This window comes from Oxyura jamaicensis, chromosome 26 (genome assembly GCF_011077185.1).
Source record: "Oxyura jamaicensis isolate SHBP4307 breed ruddy duck chromosome 26, BPBGC_Ojam_1.0, whole genome shotgun sequence".
NCBI lineage: Eukaryota > Metazoa > Chordata > Aves > Anseriformes > Anatidae > Oxyura > Oxyura jamaicensis.
This window is the reverse complement of record NC_048918.1, coordinates 5,534,499-5,550,354: the sequence shown is the minus strand read 5'-3', so window position 1 is coordinate 5,550,354 and position 15,856 is coordinate 5,534,499. Positions and strand designations below refer to the sequence as shown.

Sequence of the window (15,856 nt, the reverse complement as noted above, 5' to 3'; positions counted from 1 at the left end):
AGAAAATAAAAATGAAAGAAAATTCAGAGATAAGCATGGTTGTTAGTTCAACAAAGAACAGTCACGTGAGAGCACTGAGGAACAAGATCAATGAACTGAAAGACAACAAATGAGATAAGGAAGCCTTCAGCTGTGAAGGGATGGATGTTTTCTCAAATGAGAAGGAATGAGGCATTGCACGTAAGTGGAATACACAACTCCTATTTTCTATTTTTTGCCCAAGGATCTCAGTTTTTCATTTTATACTGAAATAAGTCATGTAGCTTTCTGCTTAAGGGAGTTTTCTTCTCATCTTTGTATTTTCGGAGACCTGATTTTCCACTGCACTGCACCATCTGCTCATCACTTACACCACTGCGGAGTGGAAGGGAGCGCAGGGCCCAGCATGCAGTGTCCACGTTGCTTTGAGCCACTCATCTATACGGAAAAGACAATTGTTGCTCAGCAGGGAAATCTTACTGGGAACATATTTTTCATTTTTCTCTACCCTTGTGAGTTCCCAGAAGCTTGGAGCACATGAACATTCCAGTCTTTTCAGTCCCCATGCACTTCTTCATCAGCCTCACTGGACAAGAGCAATCTTGGAGGCTAAAAAACCAACCAAAACGACAACCTGAAACAGAAGGTAAGTGGAGGCTAAACCCTGTTTTCTGCTGGCAGATCCCAAGGTTCAGTCTTGCAAATGTTACAGGAGCTTTCTGGAACACAGCCTCTGCCAGTGGCCATACACACGTGCAGTTGGCCTCCTAGATACTGGAAAATATAATATTGCTTACCTAAGACTTCAAGCTTCTAATAACCTTGTGTATCTTTTTTGTACTGGAATATTCCAAGCACTGTGAAAAGCATCAGTTAAAACAAATTCAAGAACAATAGGATAAATAAACAAAGAAAGTACCATAAAACAATGCTGGGGAGAGCATCCGGTGCCGAGGATGATCCCTGATCTGATTTCACGCAGGCTTGCAAGATGCCAAAACCACAGGGCTTGGCTGCAGCCAACCTGGCCTGGACACAGTAACCCAGGAGAACAGATTCATTCCCTCTTGATGGCTGCTCTCAGTCCATTCCCTACCGGATGTAAAAAAATACCTAAAACCACAATTGTTTCAAAGCTGACTTGGATAAATTAAGCTCTTGGTCACTTTTCAGCTCAAACCAGCTGAACCTAGACCTACATATTACAAATGTGAAGAGGACGTGCCAGGACGTTTTAGCGTTGGTGCCACGCCACAAGGAAGGTGTAATGTCTGATATTACTTTACAGCACTGAGGTAATTCAATAAATTACAAAAATAGACTACTGGTAGAAGAGAAACAAAGGTCTAGAGCCACCCAAGCAAGACAAAAACCTCAAATCCGAGGCAGTGGCTCTTCTGCAAATGGACCCGTGCAGTGCAGACAGAGAAAAGGAGACATGGCTCTGGCGATGTAGCATTAATAATCGGCGGAGGCAGGCGTTCCAGCCCATATTCTCCACATGATGCCATCTTCTTGATTTTTTACCACTGACTGGCTGTTCAAACTGCCATATGATACTATCTATGCTTGAACAGGCAAGGGAGATCCTTGCCCCGACCCTGGGCCGTAGGGAACGTCCAGCTGGCCAACCCTGCCAGCCAGATTTCAAGCAAAATTTTATAGCTGGGCCAGTTGGCATGGGCTCTAAGAAAGACTCGAGACTGGCAGGTATCCCACTCACTTCACAGCATACTGCTGGAAGTGATTAACTTTTTGATAAGGCCATTTCTTTAATTTGGTAATATGTTTACTGCCACGCGTTCCACGAAGTCTTGGAGAGGTGCAACTTGCCTGCCTCCTCAATAGGATGTGGAAACCCTGCAACAAATAAAGAGACGGGAAATGATCAATAGTAAAAGAGATGCTGGAAGGATGGATAAATGTTATCTTTAGAGTATTTCCCAAACATACATGGAAGCCCAGAGCACAAATTTCTCATTTAAGTTGGATTTTTGACATAAAGATCAGCTTTCAGAAACACCACGGCTGAGTTCTACAAACAAAATCCCACCACCAGTTATAAAAAGTGTTCTCCTTCAAAAAAATAAAGACCTCAAAAGGAAAAGGTTTTAGCAGGTCTTTGTCAATCTTCAAATTTACAAGAAAAGGCAAGTAACCGTCTTTAACTTCAACCCTGAGGACACAAAGTTGCATTTCTCATTCTACCAAATTATTTCCCACTGCACGATCCAGACGAGCCTTTAAGCCGGGGGCTCGGCATTGCTCATGAAAGAGCGCACAGCAGCCGAGCACAACTCGGCTAGAAGTGCGCACCCGAGGAACCGAAAAACCCGAACCGCTCCGAACCCAGCGCGGCTCCAGAGCCCGGCGGCACCCGCGGACCTCCGGGGACCCCCGCCCCGCTGCGCACCCCGCAGGACGCGGACCCCGCAGCCCTGGACGAGCCGCCCCATCCCGCCCCAAGGCTCCGCCGGGTGGTGCCGCCCCGAGGGGGCGGGCGGGGGCCGGGGCGAGCCCCCCCCCCCCCCCCCGTCTCTCCTTCCCCTCCCCTCCCGTCCCCTCCCTCCCCGCCCCGGCTGCACGGGCGGAGCGCTCTCCCGGCGTGGCCGCGCCGGGCCATGGAGCAGCACCTGCGGCGGCTGAGGCAGGAGCTGGTAAGGGCTTGGGGCAGGGTTTGGGGCTGGGGGGATCCCCAGCGGTGCCCCCCCCCTCCAGTTCTTGGCGGGGGGCAGCGGCGCGGGGCTCGCTGCGGCCGGGGCCGTGCGGGCAGCCGTCGGTGCGAGGGGGCTGCTTGAACCGGGGGGAGGAAAAAAGAAACCAACTCCCCACCCCAAGGTGTCTGCCAAGATCGGCGATCAGAGAAATCAAAGAAGCGTTTGCGGCAGGCTCCGGCAGGAGTCAGTTGCGGGATGGCGACGACGCGAGGGGAGCGGGCGCTCGCCCTGCAGCGCCCGGGCAGCTCCCGGGGGCCTCGGCGCGCTCCCGGCTGCCGGGGGAGCACGGCGGGGAGACCCCGTCACCTCCCCCACCACCACCCGGGGGGAACAAAAGGAGGGGCCGGGGCTCGGCACCAGCGGGCCGAGGGGCTTCGGGATGCGAGCAGCACCCCCGGCCTGAGCACTTCGCAGGACGCTGATTTCAGGCGGTGTTTGTGCTACCGGAGCTGGGTGACAGGCTTACCTGCGGTGTCCCCGTCCTGCCTGCGGTGTCCCCGTCCTGCTGCGGCACAGGGCTCGGCTCGCCTTTGTCACCGCCAGGTCGGAGCTGGGCAGGACGCGAACCCCGGCGGTGTCCGGGCTCCTGCGGGGTGGGCAGGCTCGCAGGTGGGCAGGGGGCTTTGCTCCGAAAAACCTGGCAGCAGCCGGTGACACTTCACCTGGTGCCGTTAGCGGTGTTTCCCAAGCAAACAGAGCAGCCAGAGTACAAACTAAAACAAAGAAAGCGAGAGGCACTGGCGTGCTGCGCGCTGGGTACAATGAATGAAATGCAAATCGAGACGTGCACGTTGTAACCTGGACAGCCTTTAAAATCTGAACAAGTTGGAAGGTGAGGTGGATAAAATGAGTCACTCTCAAAAGAGTGTGCTTAGAATAAGGTTAGTAAATCTGTTTTTTGTCTTACTAATAAATTAGTCTCATTATCTGAGCAGTATTTTATATAAGAGCCTAAACGTTGCACCTTTGGCGTGTGATTCAGAAACGTACCTGTTTTGCAGAGCACAACACAACATCTGGGGGGCTGGAATATACTTGAAGACAGATCCCTGACACTTAATGTGAAAACCAAAAAATACCTGAAATGAGAAAATTCCATTTTTATTCATGCCGCTGCTATATGCAGTAACAGATTCTTTTTAACTGTAAAAATGCCAATTTTTATTATATTAATAAACCAGGGCATTAGCCTGGCAAAGATTTATGCACATGCTTGGCTTAGACTGGGAAGGGACATTTTTCACCTGCAGTAGGAACAGTTGTGACTTAACTGAAAGTAGCCCCATCTTCATATGCTTGGTTTTAAATAGTCACTGTTTTAAATAGTCATTGTTCCCTCCTCTCAGCCTCCCCCCTACAAATTACCCTTACTTAAAAACTTATTTCAACAACAAGTTCTCAGGATACTGGCGTGCAGCTTTGGAGTTGCTCAGAGCACGGTGCAGAGCGCTGGAGGTGCGCTCCGAGAGCGCGGCTTTCAGCAGCAGCTTGGGAAGCTGCAGTTGCACTTACTGAGGGCAGGAGGTCTGTATTAATTACAATAAGTATAAGCGATATCCTCGGCAATAACAGCTTTTAAAAATCAATACTGTCAAGATAGTCTGGAATTAAAATAGATTAATGTTTCTTTAAAGACCAGCCAGCAGTGCAGGAGACAGCTGGAGCCATCTGCCCTGAATGGTGAGTGGGAACCGAGCCTCTTGACCCTGCCTTCCTTGCCACTTTCTTCATTACTTGGCAGGGCATGCCTCCAGATGTTAAATGCACCAGAACCAAGAATCATGCGGGAGGAATGGTGGGAAGGACTTCGTCTGTTTGCTCTGCCAGACAGAGGCAACAAGCTTCCCCTGTGCACTTAAACGGGAGCCCTGTGCCCAGCTCCAGGCATCATGCTGAGCGTAGAAACACAGAGGTTTGCCTTCTGTGCACGGAGCAGCTCTGGTCAGTATAATGCGAAGGCTGGAAGCCACTTGGTCTGCAAAAGTTTAGGTTGCTTCAGTTTCAACTGCAGCCTTTGGCTGGTTTTGAGGACTTAAAAAACACACACACACACACAAAAAAGCAAACAAACAAACAAACAAACAAAAAAAGCAGATGTTGGCACCACTCCCAGTTCACAAGGAAAGGTTATCTGCAAGTGCAACTCAATCCCCCATCAGTGTGGGATTCGAGGATTCCAGCTCTGATTTTTCTTGTTCCTGTTTTATGTATTAAAACCATATTTAAGTAATTGTGTGCTTGGCTCAGGCTGCTGGTGTGCCCAGATGTTTCAACACACAGCCTGTGCATTGAGATCACACCGGGCTTTGCCAGACAAGTCACAGATGAGCGTGGGTCTGGGCATGCTTACACCAGCCTCCGTGTCAGCCTCCGGGAAGGCTCTGCCAGGCCTCTCACGATGGCTCCCAGAGATAAATTTGGCCTGTTTCAGTCAATGAGAGTGCTCATGTTCCCATTGCATGTTCTCCATTGTAAGCTGATAGTTTCTGGCATGTGTGGTGTCCCTTTGATTGGAATTCATTCAGAAGCTTCCACATGCAAATGTTTTAAAGCCAGGAGAGTCTCAGCTGACACAGCCATTCATCATAGCCGGCCATGCGACCTGAGCACAGCACAGGGCTGGATCCGTTTCCGAAGCTGGGGTCCTTGTCCCAGCACTGACACCCACGTCTGGGCAGCTCTGGACCAGCTGTGTCTGCTCTCTGCTCCTCAGTCTCTTGATGTATAAAACACAGACCTTGTCCACCTCCTCCTAAAGCCCCTGGAGATTTAGGGATGTGAGAATATGCAGGGCTGGTTTGTAGGCGTGGCACAGAGTGCACTGTGCTTCTCCACTCGTTGTCATCTGTCCTTTATACGGCAATTGTGAAATGTGCCACAGCACACACACATCTTCCCTTAACACAGCTAACTCAGCGCTGAGAGTCCTTTTGACTATCAGCTGGACTCCAAGTCTGCAAACAACCTTCTGAGGCACAGAAATATTATCTCTGCTTTCCGAGTTACAGAATATTATCTCAGCTGAAAGATCAGATTTAACAAGAATTGTCTTGCTCGGGGATTAGGAGAGAGGAATTTCATTTCCATGTCTCATGCTGCAGATGGCATTACCTCTGTAAACTTTCTGACACAGGGATTGTTTGCATTTATACATAGTAACATCAGCAGAGTACAATGGGATGAGGGTTTCAAGGCTCCTCTACCAGAAGAATAAATAGCTTGTCTTTATCTAGGTAGGGGCTGGTGACTTCATGGGGCAGATTTATCTTGCATTTGGGGTTTGTGTGGCTGTCGGGGTGAGGGGTCACAGTCAAGTTAGCCATAGCTGTGACTTCACTTTGAACACTGATTTTTCTTGAGGTATCCAGGATATTTCTGGGCTTTCTGCTGCCTTTTTCCCCCTTTAAAAGGACAAGTATTAAAGTAGATACTTAAAACAAAAAACACCACTCTGACTTGAACTTCTGAATGTTCTCCTGCACGTTCATCATAAATACACCAAATTACTGAGTTTGATAGAGTCTGACTCCCTTCTCGTATTATGTCCTGGTAGACAATGTTTCTTGCTATGAATATCTTACAGGAATAGAACATTTGGTCTGACTGAAAAATGCAGCTAATTATTTTTACTGTCTCACACTGGGTCCTATTCCAGTAACTGTGTCGTGCTGGAAAAGGATTCTCTGTGCTTTCATTAGAGCTATTTCAGGAGCAGCTCTTGTGGTCTGCAGTAGACAGGGCATAAGCATCAGAGTCAAGGGCTGACATCGCTGCTCACAACTGCAGCAGGTGGAAACACACAGCATCGTTCGTATCTGCCAATGAATTGATCCCCTTAAGGGGGGCTTTTCCCATCGCTGCTGGGATGGCATTGGAAAACTTGCATGGTTATTGCAGATCTTTCCTTGGCGTTGCCTTGAGGACGGGCACAAAGCAGAAGCTTGGCAGCAGAATTCCTGTTTCACATAATGTGGGGAGAGAAAAAGCAATTATGGGCCTTGTCCATTTGTTTATTTCCAGAGAAGACTTCTGAAGATGAAAACTGGATTTTTTATTTATTTTTGTAATCACAGCTGTCTACATTCAGGAATTTTTGTGACCAGATACCCCAGTGCAGGCAGGCCACTTGGCTGAAAACTGGCATTATTAACCATCATCTTCAATGGACGGTCTGTACATTGAGGCTTGTGGTCTTCCCAAGCCCTGTGTTGAGGAGTCTGAAGGCCAGAGTTCTTTTTTGATTATTTACTGGCTGTAGAGAATTGATTTTCTGATTGTCTTTAGATATGTGAGAGTGATTGGGAAGCACAGAACAACAATGCTGCAATTGCAAGGAAGGAAACAGAGTAAGGAAGATAGTTAATCGAGTGATGTGAGCTGCATCTTTCATTGTTAACATCTGCTTGAGAGCCCTTTATCCCACTGGGAAATTCTTCAGTAAAGTTTCAGCATCCTTCCTTTTTCAGATAAATTGTGAGCTCACAGTTAACATCCTAATTTACTCCTAAAATATTCTGGAAAGACAAGAGGGGGAAAAAAAAAAAATGACTTGAAATCCTAGCAATAAATTCCAGGACAGAAGGACCATCGCAGGCCCATGGCATCCAGGGAAAGCGAAGCAGGGCATGACAGCAAGCTAGCAGGAAGCTCCCTGGGAGCACTGCAGAGCTGTGCCCAGCTACAGTTGCAGGCTTGCTGAAGATTAATCTACTTAGTGATCCAAAGGAAAACACAGAAACAATATGATCAGCTCAGCATTTCTAAAACAATTTTGGTCTCTATTAGGTCATCCTCTTTAAATACCAATTGTTTGTGCCTGGTTCTGTTGCCTACCAGCACTATTATTGAGACCTGCTATTTGCCGTTTGCTCTTTCCTGTCCCCTTAGCAATAACTTCCTCTCTTTGCGCTGCTTTACCTAGGAGCTGGACATCTGTCTTCCTCCCCGCTATGAGGGGCACGCTCAGAGCTCTTCTTCCCAGCTCTGTGCTCAGCTGCAAGCTGCGATGCATTCGCTGGATTTTCTCTTTTCTCCGGTCAGCACCAGAAAGCTGCTGCGGTCCTGGGCAGGCCAGATGTGCGGATGGGCTGGGAACAAAACCAGCTGTGGCCCAAGGGGATTGAGCGGAACTGAATTCCAAAAACTTGGTGAATTTAGATGCTAATAAGAAAAACTTTGTTCCCAGAGCGAGCTTAAAAAGTTATTTACATGTGAAATGGCACGTTTCCCTTATTTGTATGTCCCAGGTATGGTTTTGAGTTTGATAAAAAGCCAGTAAGTGCTAGAGGATGTTCCTTGGGGCAAGTTATCCTCCTGCTGTGTTAATTGGTGGAGGAATCACTGATTTATAAGCTGTGTAAACTGGTTGGGGTTGTTGCTCCAGGAATAAATATTTCAAATAAATGATTAAAAAGGTAAAGCTTTCAAATTAATTGATGTCTTTGCCATCCAAAATGGCAGATTTGCAATGTAAAAAAACCCTCAATGTATTTGAACTCTGCCAATTTTGCAAGACAGGGGCTGAGCAGGGCTGAGCACCGGGGCTGGTTTGGCAACAGGTTTGGGATTCGCAGCTCACAAGCACAGAAGACAGAACATCTCCTGATGCCCCGTGGTGGCCGGGTTACATAAAGTCACTTGCATAACCTCAGCAAGTGCAGTCAGGGTCTCTCTCCACGCCAAATTAAGGCTCTCTGGGGTTTATCTCACATTCATGCTCTGTTTGAAATTGCACTTTCGTTCTTCACAAATCCCAGCTCCTTCTACACCAAGTGGCTGACCGCAGAGCTCACAGGGGCTGCAGGGGTTCTCTGCTCAGCCTCGTGTTCCCATCACCTTGCAGCCAGAGCATCTGCTTGACTTCCAGCCCAATCTGCTGCATCAATTGCAGAAACTTTCCTTCTAGCAGCCCAGAAAACTTGATCTTGAACCTTGGCCAGGGTGGTGGTCTCAGATCCGGGGGAGAGCTTGTTCCTTTTGTCAGTGGTTAAAGCCTGGGGAGTCTCAGAGAAGCCAGCATGAACTTGGGAGGAAGAGTTTCTTCTTGGCAAACAGAAGAATGGCTGTTAGAAACAAAAGAATAAACTTATTTTTCCAGAGCTTTCTCTCCATGGCAAGTATTCTTAATTACCACAGTAATTACAAGTGGATGAAATCCAAGCTGCTGCAGACTGTTCGGTCACCAGTGACTTCACTTTGGGCTGGGTTTCATTCACACTCTTCAGTCCATGAAAGACCAAGCCAATGCCATGAATAGCAAAAGATAAAGCAGGTTTTTCTTGGAATGGTTTTTGTTTGTGTGTTGTTTTTTTTTTTGTTTTTTTTTTCTTCAACTTCCAGAACCCAAAGCTTTAGCAGCATAATTAAGCAGAGCTAAAAGCCTCAGCACCTTCCCAGCCCTTTTGCTGATGGTGGGGTGGATTTGCATTGCCAGGGGACACCGAGGCTATCTCAGCCAGAGGCGAGATGCTGGGACAGGTCCTGGCCACACCACTGGGCAGCAGGTGAGGAGCACCTAAACCTCAGTGTCACTTGCAGGAAAGCATCTCCACAGGTGAAAGCATCTCCACTGCTTTTCCAGTGCCTTGACTCCCCAGACTGGTGCTGGCTCTTGTTCAGCAGAACCAGCTCCTTTGTCCAGGTTCACTTCTGAGTGCGAGGGGAGCGCTGGAATCCGTGCATTCGGGGCTCAGACCTCTCACCGGGGGAGGCTGGGTCCATCTGCAGGAAACGAGCACACAGATGATAAATGCTGCCCATGAAATATTAATGCTTAATAGAGCCTTGCTGGATGAGGCATGCATTGTAATGATACCACCCATCGGGGGGGAGTTAATTGAATCAATGAGGTGAACAGCGGAGCCGCCCAGCATATGTCGGGGTTGCAGTTGGCCCGGGCGGTGCAGGGGGACCCGTGTCACTCCGCACAGCGTGGCCGTGCCACTGCACCCGCCAGGGGATTTGATGGGAAACAGCCAATGAGGGGCCAGGCCAGCTCCAAATCCAGCTTTTTGCAAAGCCCCAGATAAAACAGACTTCCATTAATAATGCAAGAAAGGTTAGGACGAGGAGCATTACAGCAAATCTGGAGAGGTAAGGTGATAGTTTTGTCTGAGGCTTGTAGAACATATGGCCTCAGCTTTTGTACTGGTAACCCAAGAGCTGTGTTAGTCTGGAAGTGGGGCATTATTTGCATATCTGCAGAAGCAGAGGTTTATTTGCTGATGTTAAAAAATTAGATAGCTGGGGACAGTTGATAGCACAATCGGGAAGTTTGCAGAGCTTTTCTGAATCTCCACAGCTAGCATGTTCGTTCTGGGCAGTGAATAAGTTTCTTGGGAGGGAAGCTCTGAAAAATCAGTGGAATCTCCCTGCTAATTTTAGGTTTGGGGTTATGAAATGAAGATAGGGATTTGTGGTCAGAAACTGTTGTGAAGCTTTCCACTTTCAGAGCTTGGTTGCAAGAGAATCAAGTTTTTTTGATGACTGCTCTGCTGCACTGCTCAGATATGAGCACAGAAATGGAAATAGAGCAAGTAAACTAATTTAGGAAAAATGAAGTAAAAAAAATAAAGCTTCATAAAGAAAAGCTGAACAAGAGATGCATCTGTCCTTTTTCATATTAAACTTAAAGATGTATTGCTGTGCAAAAAAAAATGTGATGAGCCTTTTAAACTGTTTTTGACAGTATAGGCTAAAGCTGTTTCTAGAGAGTGGTAATCTCTTCGGCAAGCCACCTTATATCAGTGCAATGCCTTCACCTCCAGCCCTGCCATCCCCTGCTGTTATTCCCTCTCTCCTTCCCATTCCCCTCCCCACTGGAAGTGGCAGCTGTTGGAAAGGACAGCCCGCTTGTTTTATGGTGCTGCTCTGGGAATACAATCCCGATCCTACATAAGGAAGAGAAAGCAACAGAGCAAAAGAGAAGAGGGGAATTTAGCAGCTCTGGAAAATACCTTGAGTTTTTCAAGTCTAACACAAAGTTAAAACCATATAGCAAATTTCAGGGATAAAGCAGAACCACTGCTGATGGTCTTAGCTGGGGAATCAAAGAGATTGCTATTGTGCTGTAAATAAGTTTAGAGTTTGTTGGTTGTTCTGTACAAGAGTTCAAATGCATTGACATTTCTTTGATTATCCTCCAGTGAGGGATGCCTGTAATGAGAGTATTAAAATCTGAAGATATATTGTGAAGTAAAGTGATCCTTATTAGGATTGATTTTTAATTTAGCTTAGCACTTCAGGTAAAGAAACATGGTTCTCAGTGGAAGGCACGGTCTCCTCATTATTCTGACTCCCAGTTTTGGTTTGTTACACAGGACAAGGGGAACAAAAGCAGTGGAATACACTTAAACTGGAGACAGCCAAAACCATTCATAATTATACACCTTGGGTTTCTGCCAAGCAATTAATGGGAACTCAAACTATTTTTGTTGTCAGGTCAAAGAAATCCACTACTTCTGTCAGCTCGCCTTATTCCTTGAGGGTCCAGATTATTTTAAAACCATTTAAAACCCTTAGAGAATTTGAGAAATATCCGGTTGCCATTCCATGAAATGGATGCGGTAGAGGTATGTTGCATGTCAGATGTGATAAGGGGGGCGGCCACGTGTGAGACGAGCTCCAAGCCCAGCTCTCCTGTCTGAGCCTCCTTGCCCTCCCAGCTCCCCAGACACTGACCTGGTGCCTGCTTCTTCCCCCGCAGCTGTCCATGAAGGAGGTGGGAGACGGGCTGCACGAGCAGATGAACTGCATGATGGGCGCGCTGCAGGAGCTGAAGCTGCTCCAGGTCCAGACAGCATTGGAGCAGCTGGAGATCTCAGGGAGCCAAAGCACCAGCACAGAGCAGCACCAGAGCAGTGGAGCAGGGCCACGGGGCCAGGCAGCGGCAGGGGGCTGCAGCCCCACATCCCTCACATGTGTGGTGCCACAGCCAGCCAGCTTACCCCATCCCACTGTGCTCCCAGACAGCAGCCATCTCAGGGACACCTCTTCCTCCTCCTCCTCTTCCTCCTCCAGGAGCACCTACAGCAAGAATGCCTCCCACACAAAGGGACCTTCCTCAGCCCCATCCAGAGCAGAGCGTGTCCACCCGAGGACATTCAAGCCCAGCAGCCAGGGCATGGCTGGGGGGTGGCCATCACACCAGGAGTGCCCAGGGTGTGATGACAGCCACGACTGGACATCCTCCCTGATGTCCCAGAGCAGGAACCGGCAGCCTCTGGTCCTGGGGGATAACATCTTCGCAGACCTGGTTGGGAACTGGTTAGATCTGCCAGAGCTGGACAAGAAGGGGGAGAAGAGCGAGGCCTCCCTGTCTGCCAGCAGGTCCCAGGAGCTCTGCAGGAAGTTCTCCCTCACAGCCAACATCTTCAAGAAGTTCCTGAGGAGCGTTCGGCCAGACCGAGATAGGCTTCTCAAGGAAAAACCTTGCTGGCTACCACCTGAAGACAAACAACCCGAAATTTCTAAAAGACCCAAAAAGATGAACAAACTTAAGGGGACATTTTACTTCCCACTTCATGGGAACATCCAGAACCACCACAGCAAAGTGGAGAGGTGCCCAAAAGTAGAAGGCAGTATCAAGAAACCCAAAACTGGCACCAAGAAAGTCCACGATACCACAGACTACACCCAGTCTGGGTTTGATATCAACACAGCCGTTTGGGTCTGAGTTTGTCAGCGTTCCGCGCTCTGCCAAGCATTTCTTGCACCAGGGAGGAGCTGAGGCCATGCAATTCTCGGGAGCCCCCTGAGCTCTTGGCCAGGACCGAGAGGTCTCTGCGAAGTGCGCCATGCCGTGGGTCCAGTTGCCTGCACGTGGCATCTCCCATCGAGCTGCAGCTTCAGGGGCAGCCCGAGCAGCAGCTAGCTCAGCCCCACACACTGAGGCAGCCCGTGGGGACCGATGTTTGCAGAAATAATCAGGATTGTAGGCAGCTTTTAGGGTGAGCAGTGCCACAGCTCCTGGAGTCTGCCTCGTGACAACACCTTCAGCCCCGTTTGGGTCATCTCCAGTTACAATAGCTGCAGCACAAAATTCACTATGTGTGTGTATGAGTGTGCAAATATATAGTTTTTTAAAAATTCTACTGCTTGTGTGCACTTAAAACTAGGTTATAAACCTGGCAATTCTAGCAGTGATCCTGAAGGACTTATTTAAATTTCAGAAAATAATGAGTGCTGCCATCTTTTAAATTCAAACAATTGCTATGTGCAGGTGTTGAATCCTAGCTCTGTTGCATTTCAGCTGTTTCTCATCCCCCCGAGCTGCATCTCCATTGTGCTCATAGCACCTCTCCTTCCCCCTCCTGCTAAACCAGCAGGACTGGAGGCTCCTTCCATGGACATCTGTGACACTTGGAAACTTCAGCTGCTTTTGCCTCTCTCTCCATGCCCTTCTCCCCCTGGCTCACATTGAGATACAGCATTGCCACAGATGTTTATTGTTAACTTTGCACTGTGACACAGAATTGCAAGAGATGTTTATTGTTGGTGTCATTTCCCATGCTGTTGTGTACAAACCCTGTCCTGAAAGAACCAAGTTCTTCAGCATCCAGCTCTCCAAGAGCTACAAATAAAACAGCATTGTCCTTGTGTGCTGTGGAGCAGTTTGTGTCCTGGTGCCGGCATCCAGCCCTGTGTACATCAGCCTTTTCTCCCCTGCAGAAGCTTCTAGGTTTGCACTGCCCCAAGAACCCAAACCAAGCCACTCAGATGCCCACAGGGTTGCTTCAGCCTGGTCCTGGCCAGTGGCCGGGGCTTGGGGCCAGGCCCTATCTGGCTCCATTGTGAGGAGAGCACAAGTTCTCAACAGGGGACATCCCGGGGGGCTGCTGCCATTCCCAAGGCTCAGCACACCCTGCACAGCAGCATTAGGTTGCAAAAACCTGCTCTGCTCACTCCAAGTTTAGGAAGGGATTGTGTGTGAGCAGCAGCATTGTTTTTTTAAACATGCAATTCTAGTCATGTTTTGGCTTCCCGGGACAGAGAGGCCAGTGGAGCAGAGGCATAGAGGGCGAATTCCCCCCCCCCCTCAGAAATTAAATATAGGCACAAGACAAGCCCTGTTTCTGCCCATACAAGGAGAGAAGAGTGGGTCAGCATCTGACAGCTATGCTCAGCACTTTTTCAGGAACCTGAGCTGGAAGCAAGCTTTTGTTTTCCTTCCTCACAGGCCCTAGCTCTGGGTGCTTTTGCTTTCTCTCAATTTCTCTGAATGCTGAAAGGCTGTTTGGGCACTCTGTTTTCTTCCTCTTTTATCAGGACTTCATCCTGTTTGTTACAAAGGCACCCTCCCAGCTCCCACCAGTCCTTTCTGTAGGATCAGCAAAGACAAGAAAGCTTTCTATAAGCAGCAGCACAACAGAGCAGCAGCTCTTTCCTGCACCAACAGCTGAATTCCCCCCCTCCAACCCCCTTTTCCTTGGTTAAGGAGGGTAACTACTCCTTCCACCCTCACTAAGGGACCCACCAAAGCTCCCAGGCTGACACCACAGCACACACTGCCACAACCAGGGTCCCAGCACCACACATCCCCCACAGCACGGGTAGGAGTCAGCCAACCCTGCCCACCCCCCAAGACCCCCCAGCATCAAGTCCTGGCCATACCTGCCTAGCTCCTATGGCTGAGTCCCACACAGAGGTGCTGGGCAGGAGGTCCCAGGGACTAATTGTGCCTCCTGGGGGCTTTTTAAGCTGGCCATGGGCATTGCCCTCAGCTGGGATGAGTGCGGGAGGAGCCCCAGCTGAGCATGGCAGCAGGACAGGGGTTTCACACAGCTGTGGGCACTCAGGCAGTTTTTTTCCTCCCTGCAAGGCTTTTCCCTTGCTAAGGCAATAACTGCTGTACGGAGATATAAAATGGTGCAATTATATGGGATGCAGTGAGAGCTGGAGCCTAAAATGTGCATTTGGAAACCACTCGGTGGGAAAAGCGATGTCTGGGATTTGCCCCAATTTCCCCTTGTGTGGCCCCTCCTTCACCCGTGGCTGGGGCTCAGAGAACAAAAGTCTGCTGGGCATCTCAGGCGTTATAAATGACCAGCTATGCCAAAACATGTGCTGTCTTGCAAATAGTTGACACCCACCCCCCAGCAGCTGCTGGCAGCTCCGCTCCCTGTTGATGTGGTTTCACACGGAGCCAGCAGGACGCTTCTCTTGGGAGCGAGCACTTGTGGCCCCCGCTGCAGCAGCTGCCACGGCCCTGCTCTGTGCCGGCCACATGGCACTGGCCATGGGCATCCTCAGGCCCCCATCCCACACCCTCAGAGAGCCCGGCTCTGAAACCAGCCCTTTCTTTCCCTGCTTGGAGGAAACACTATTGTTTCCAGGCCCGCGTGGACAGGGCAGTTCTTGGCCCAGCAGCCGCCCACGCGTTCCTTTCCCACCCAACTCAACGCCCCCGCTGCAGCCGGCGCTGCCGCCTCCGAGCCCTCTCCCTCCGAATTCCCGGCAGCGGGGTGGGACTGGCTACGGTCGGGTCAGTGCCATGGGGCTCGGGGTGGTCTCTGTGCCCACTGCTGCATGCCCTGCTCCTGTCTGCAGCCACCAGCGGGACCATGCCAGCCCTGGGCCGGGCTGCAGGTTGGCCCAGGGGGCCAGGAGGTCATGTTCGCTTTGTTCCTCCTGCTCTTGAAGAAGTAGAGACCATCTGGGGTGCTTCATGCAGACAGCCGACCAAGAGCCCAGCATAGCTTCAAATGTGTTTCTGTTCTCCCTGCCTCCTAAATGTGTCTTCAAAGGATACCTTGCACTGAAATAGGATTTTCCAAGGTGTTTACAGTGACAAATTCAGTGTGCTCTAGGCTTCAAACAGCCACTTGAAAATTGCAAGTAAATATAGCTGGATCTCCACATTCTTGGGAGAAAAAATATTTAATTAATATTCTTTAAGAGGCATTCAAACAATACAGACTATCAGCCAAGCCAGTCGTCATACCTCATTTTGTCTCCAGAGCAGGATTTGCTAATAGATGTGGGTAGAATTTGTGAATTACCATTTCACTTCTCCAGGGACTTTTCCTGAAATGATAATGGCTTTTTCTCCTCCTTTTTCATGAAACTGCCATGAAATAGTTCCCCATTATTAAGTATGAGACCTACCTAATTAGCACGATGACAGTCTTTAATAAGGCCCTAGCTGTGTTCCGCATCTTTGA

At 49.2% G+C, this 15,856-nt stretch overlaps 1 protein-coding gene and 1 long non-coding RNA gene across 2 annotated transcripts; one reads left to right on the top strand and one right to left on the bottom strand.

Annotated features, from left to right (window-relative positions):
• Positions 1–1,012: 1,012 nt before the first annotated feature.
• LOC118178684 lies at positions 1,013–3,389 on the bottom strand. The gene is made up of 2 exons (XR_004756257.1): positions 3,163–3,389; positions 1,013–1,839 (listed from the first exon to the last, which is right to left on the bottom strand). It is a non-coding gene; the product is annotated as an uncharacterized LOC118178684 (long non-coding RNA).
• INKA2 (inka box actin regulator 2) lies at positions 2,462–13,297 on the top strand. Its single transcript, XM_035347406.1, has 2 exons — positions 2,462–2,636; positions 11,401–13,297. The coding sequence occupies exons 1-2, from the start codon at positions 2,601–2,603 to the stop codon at positions 12,367–12,369; spliced, it is 1,005 nt and encodes a 334-aa protein (XP_035203297.1). The 5' UTR covers positions 2,462–2,600; the 3' UTR covers positions 12,370–13,297.
• The last annotated feature ends 2,559 nt before the right edge of the window (positions 13,298–15,856 follow it).

Excerpts from the sequence above, each read along its gene's own strand:
- INKA2 (XM_035347406.1), top strand. The coding sequence starts at position 2,601 with ATGGAGCAGCACCTGCGGCGGCTGAGGCAGGAGCTG. Across the intron at positions 2,637-11,400 it reads GGCGGCTGAGGCAGGAGCTG|CTGTCCATGAAGGAGGTGGG; the intron begins GTAAGGGCTTGG and ends CTTCCCCCGCAG.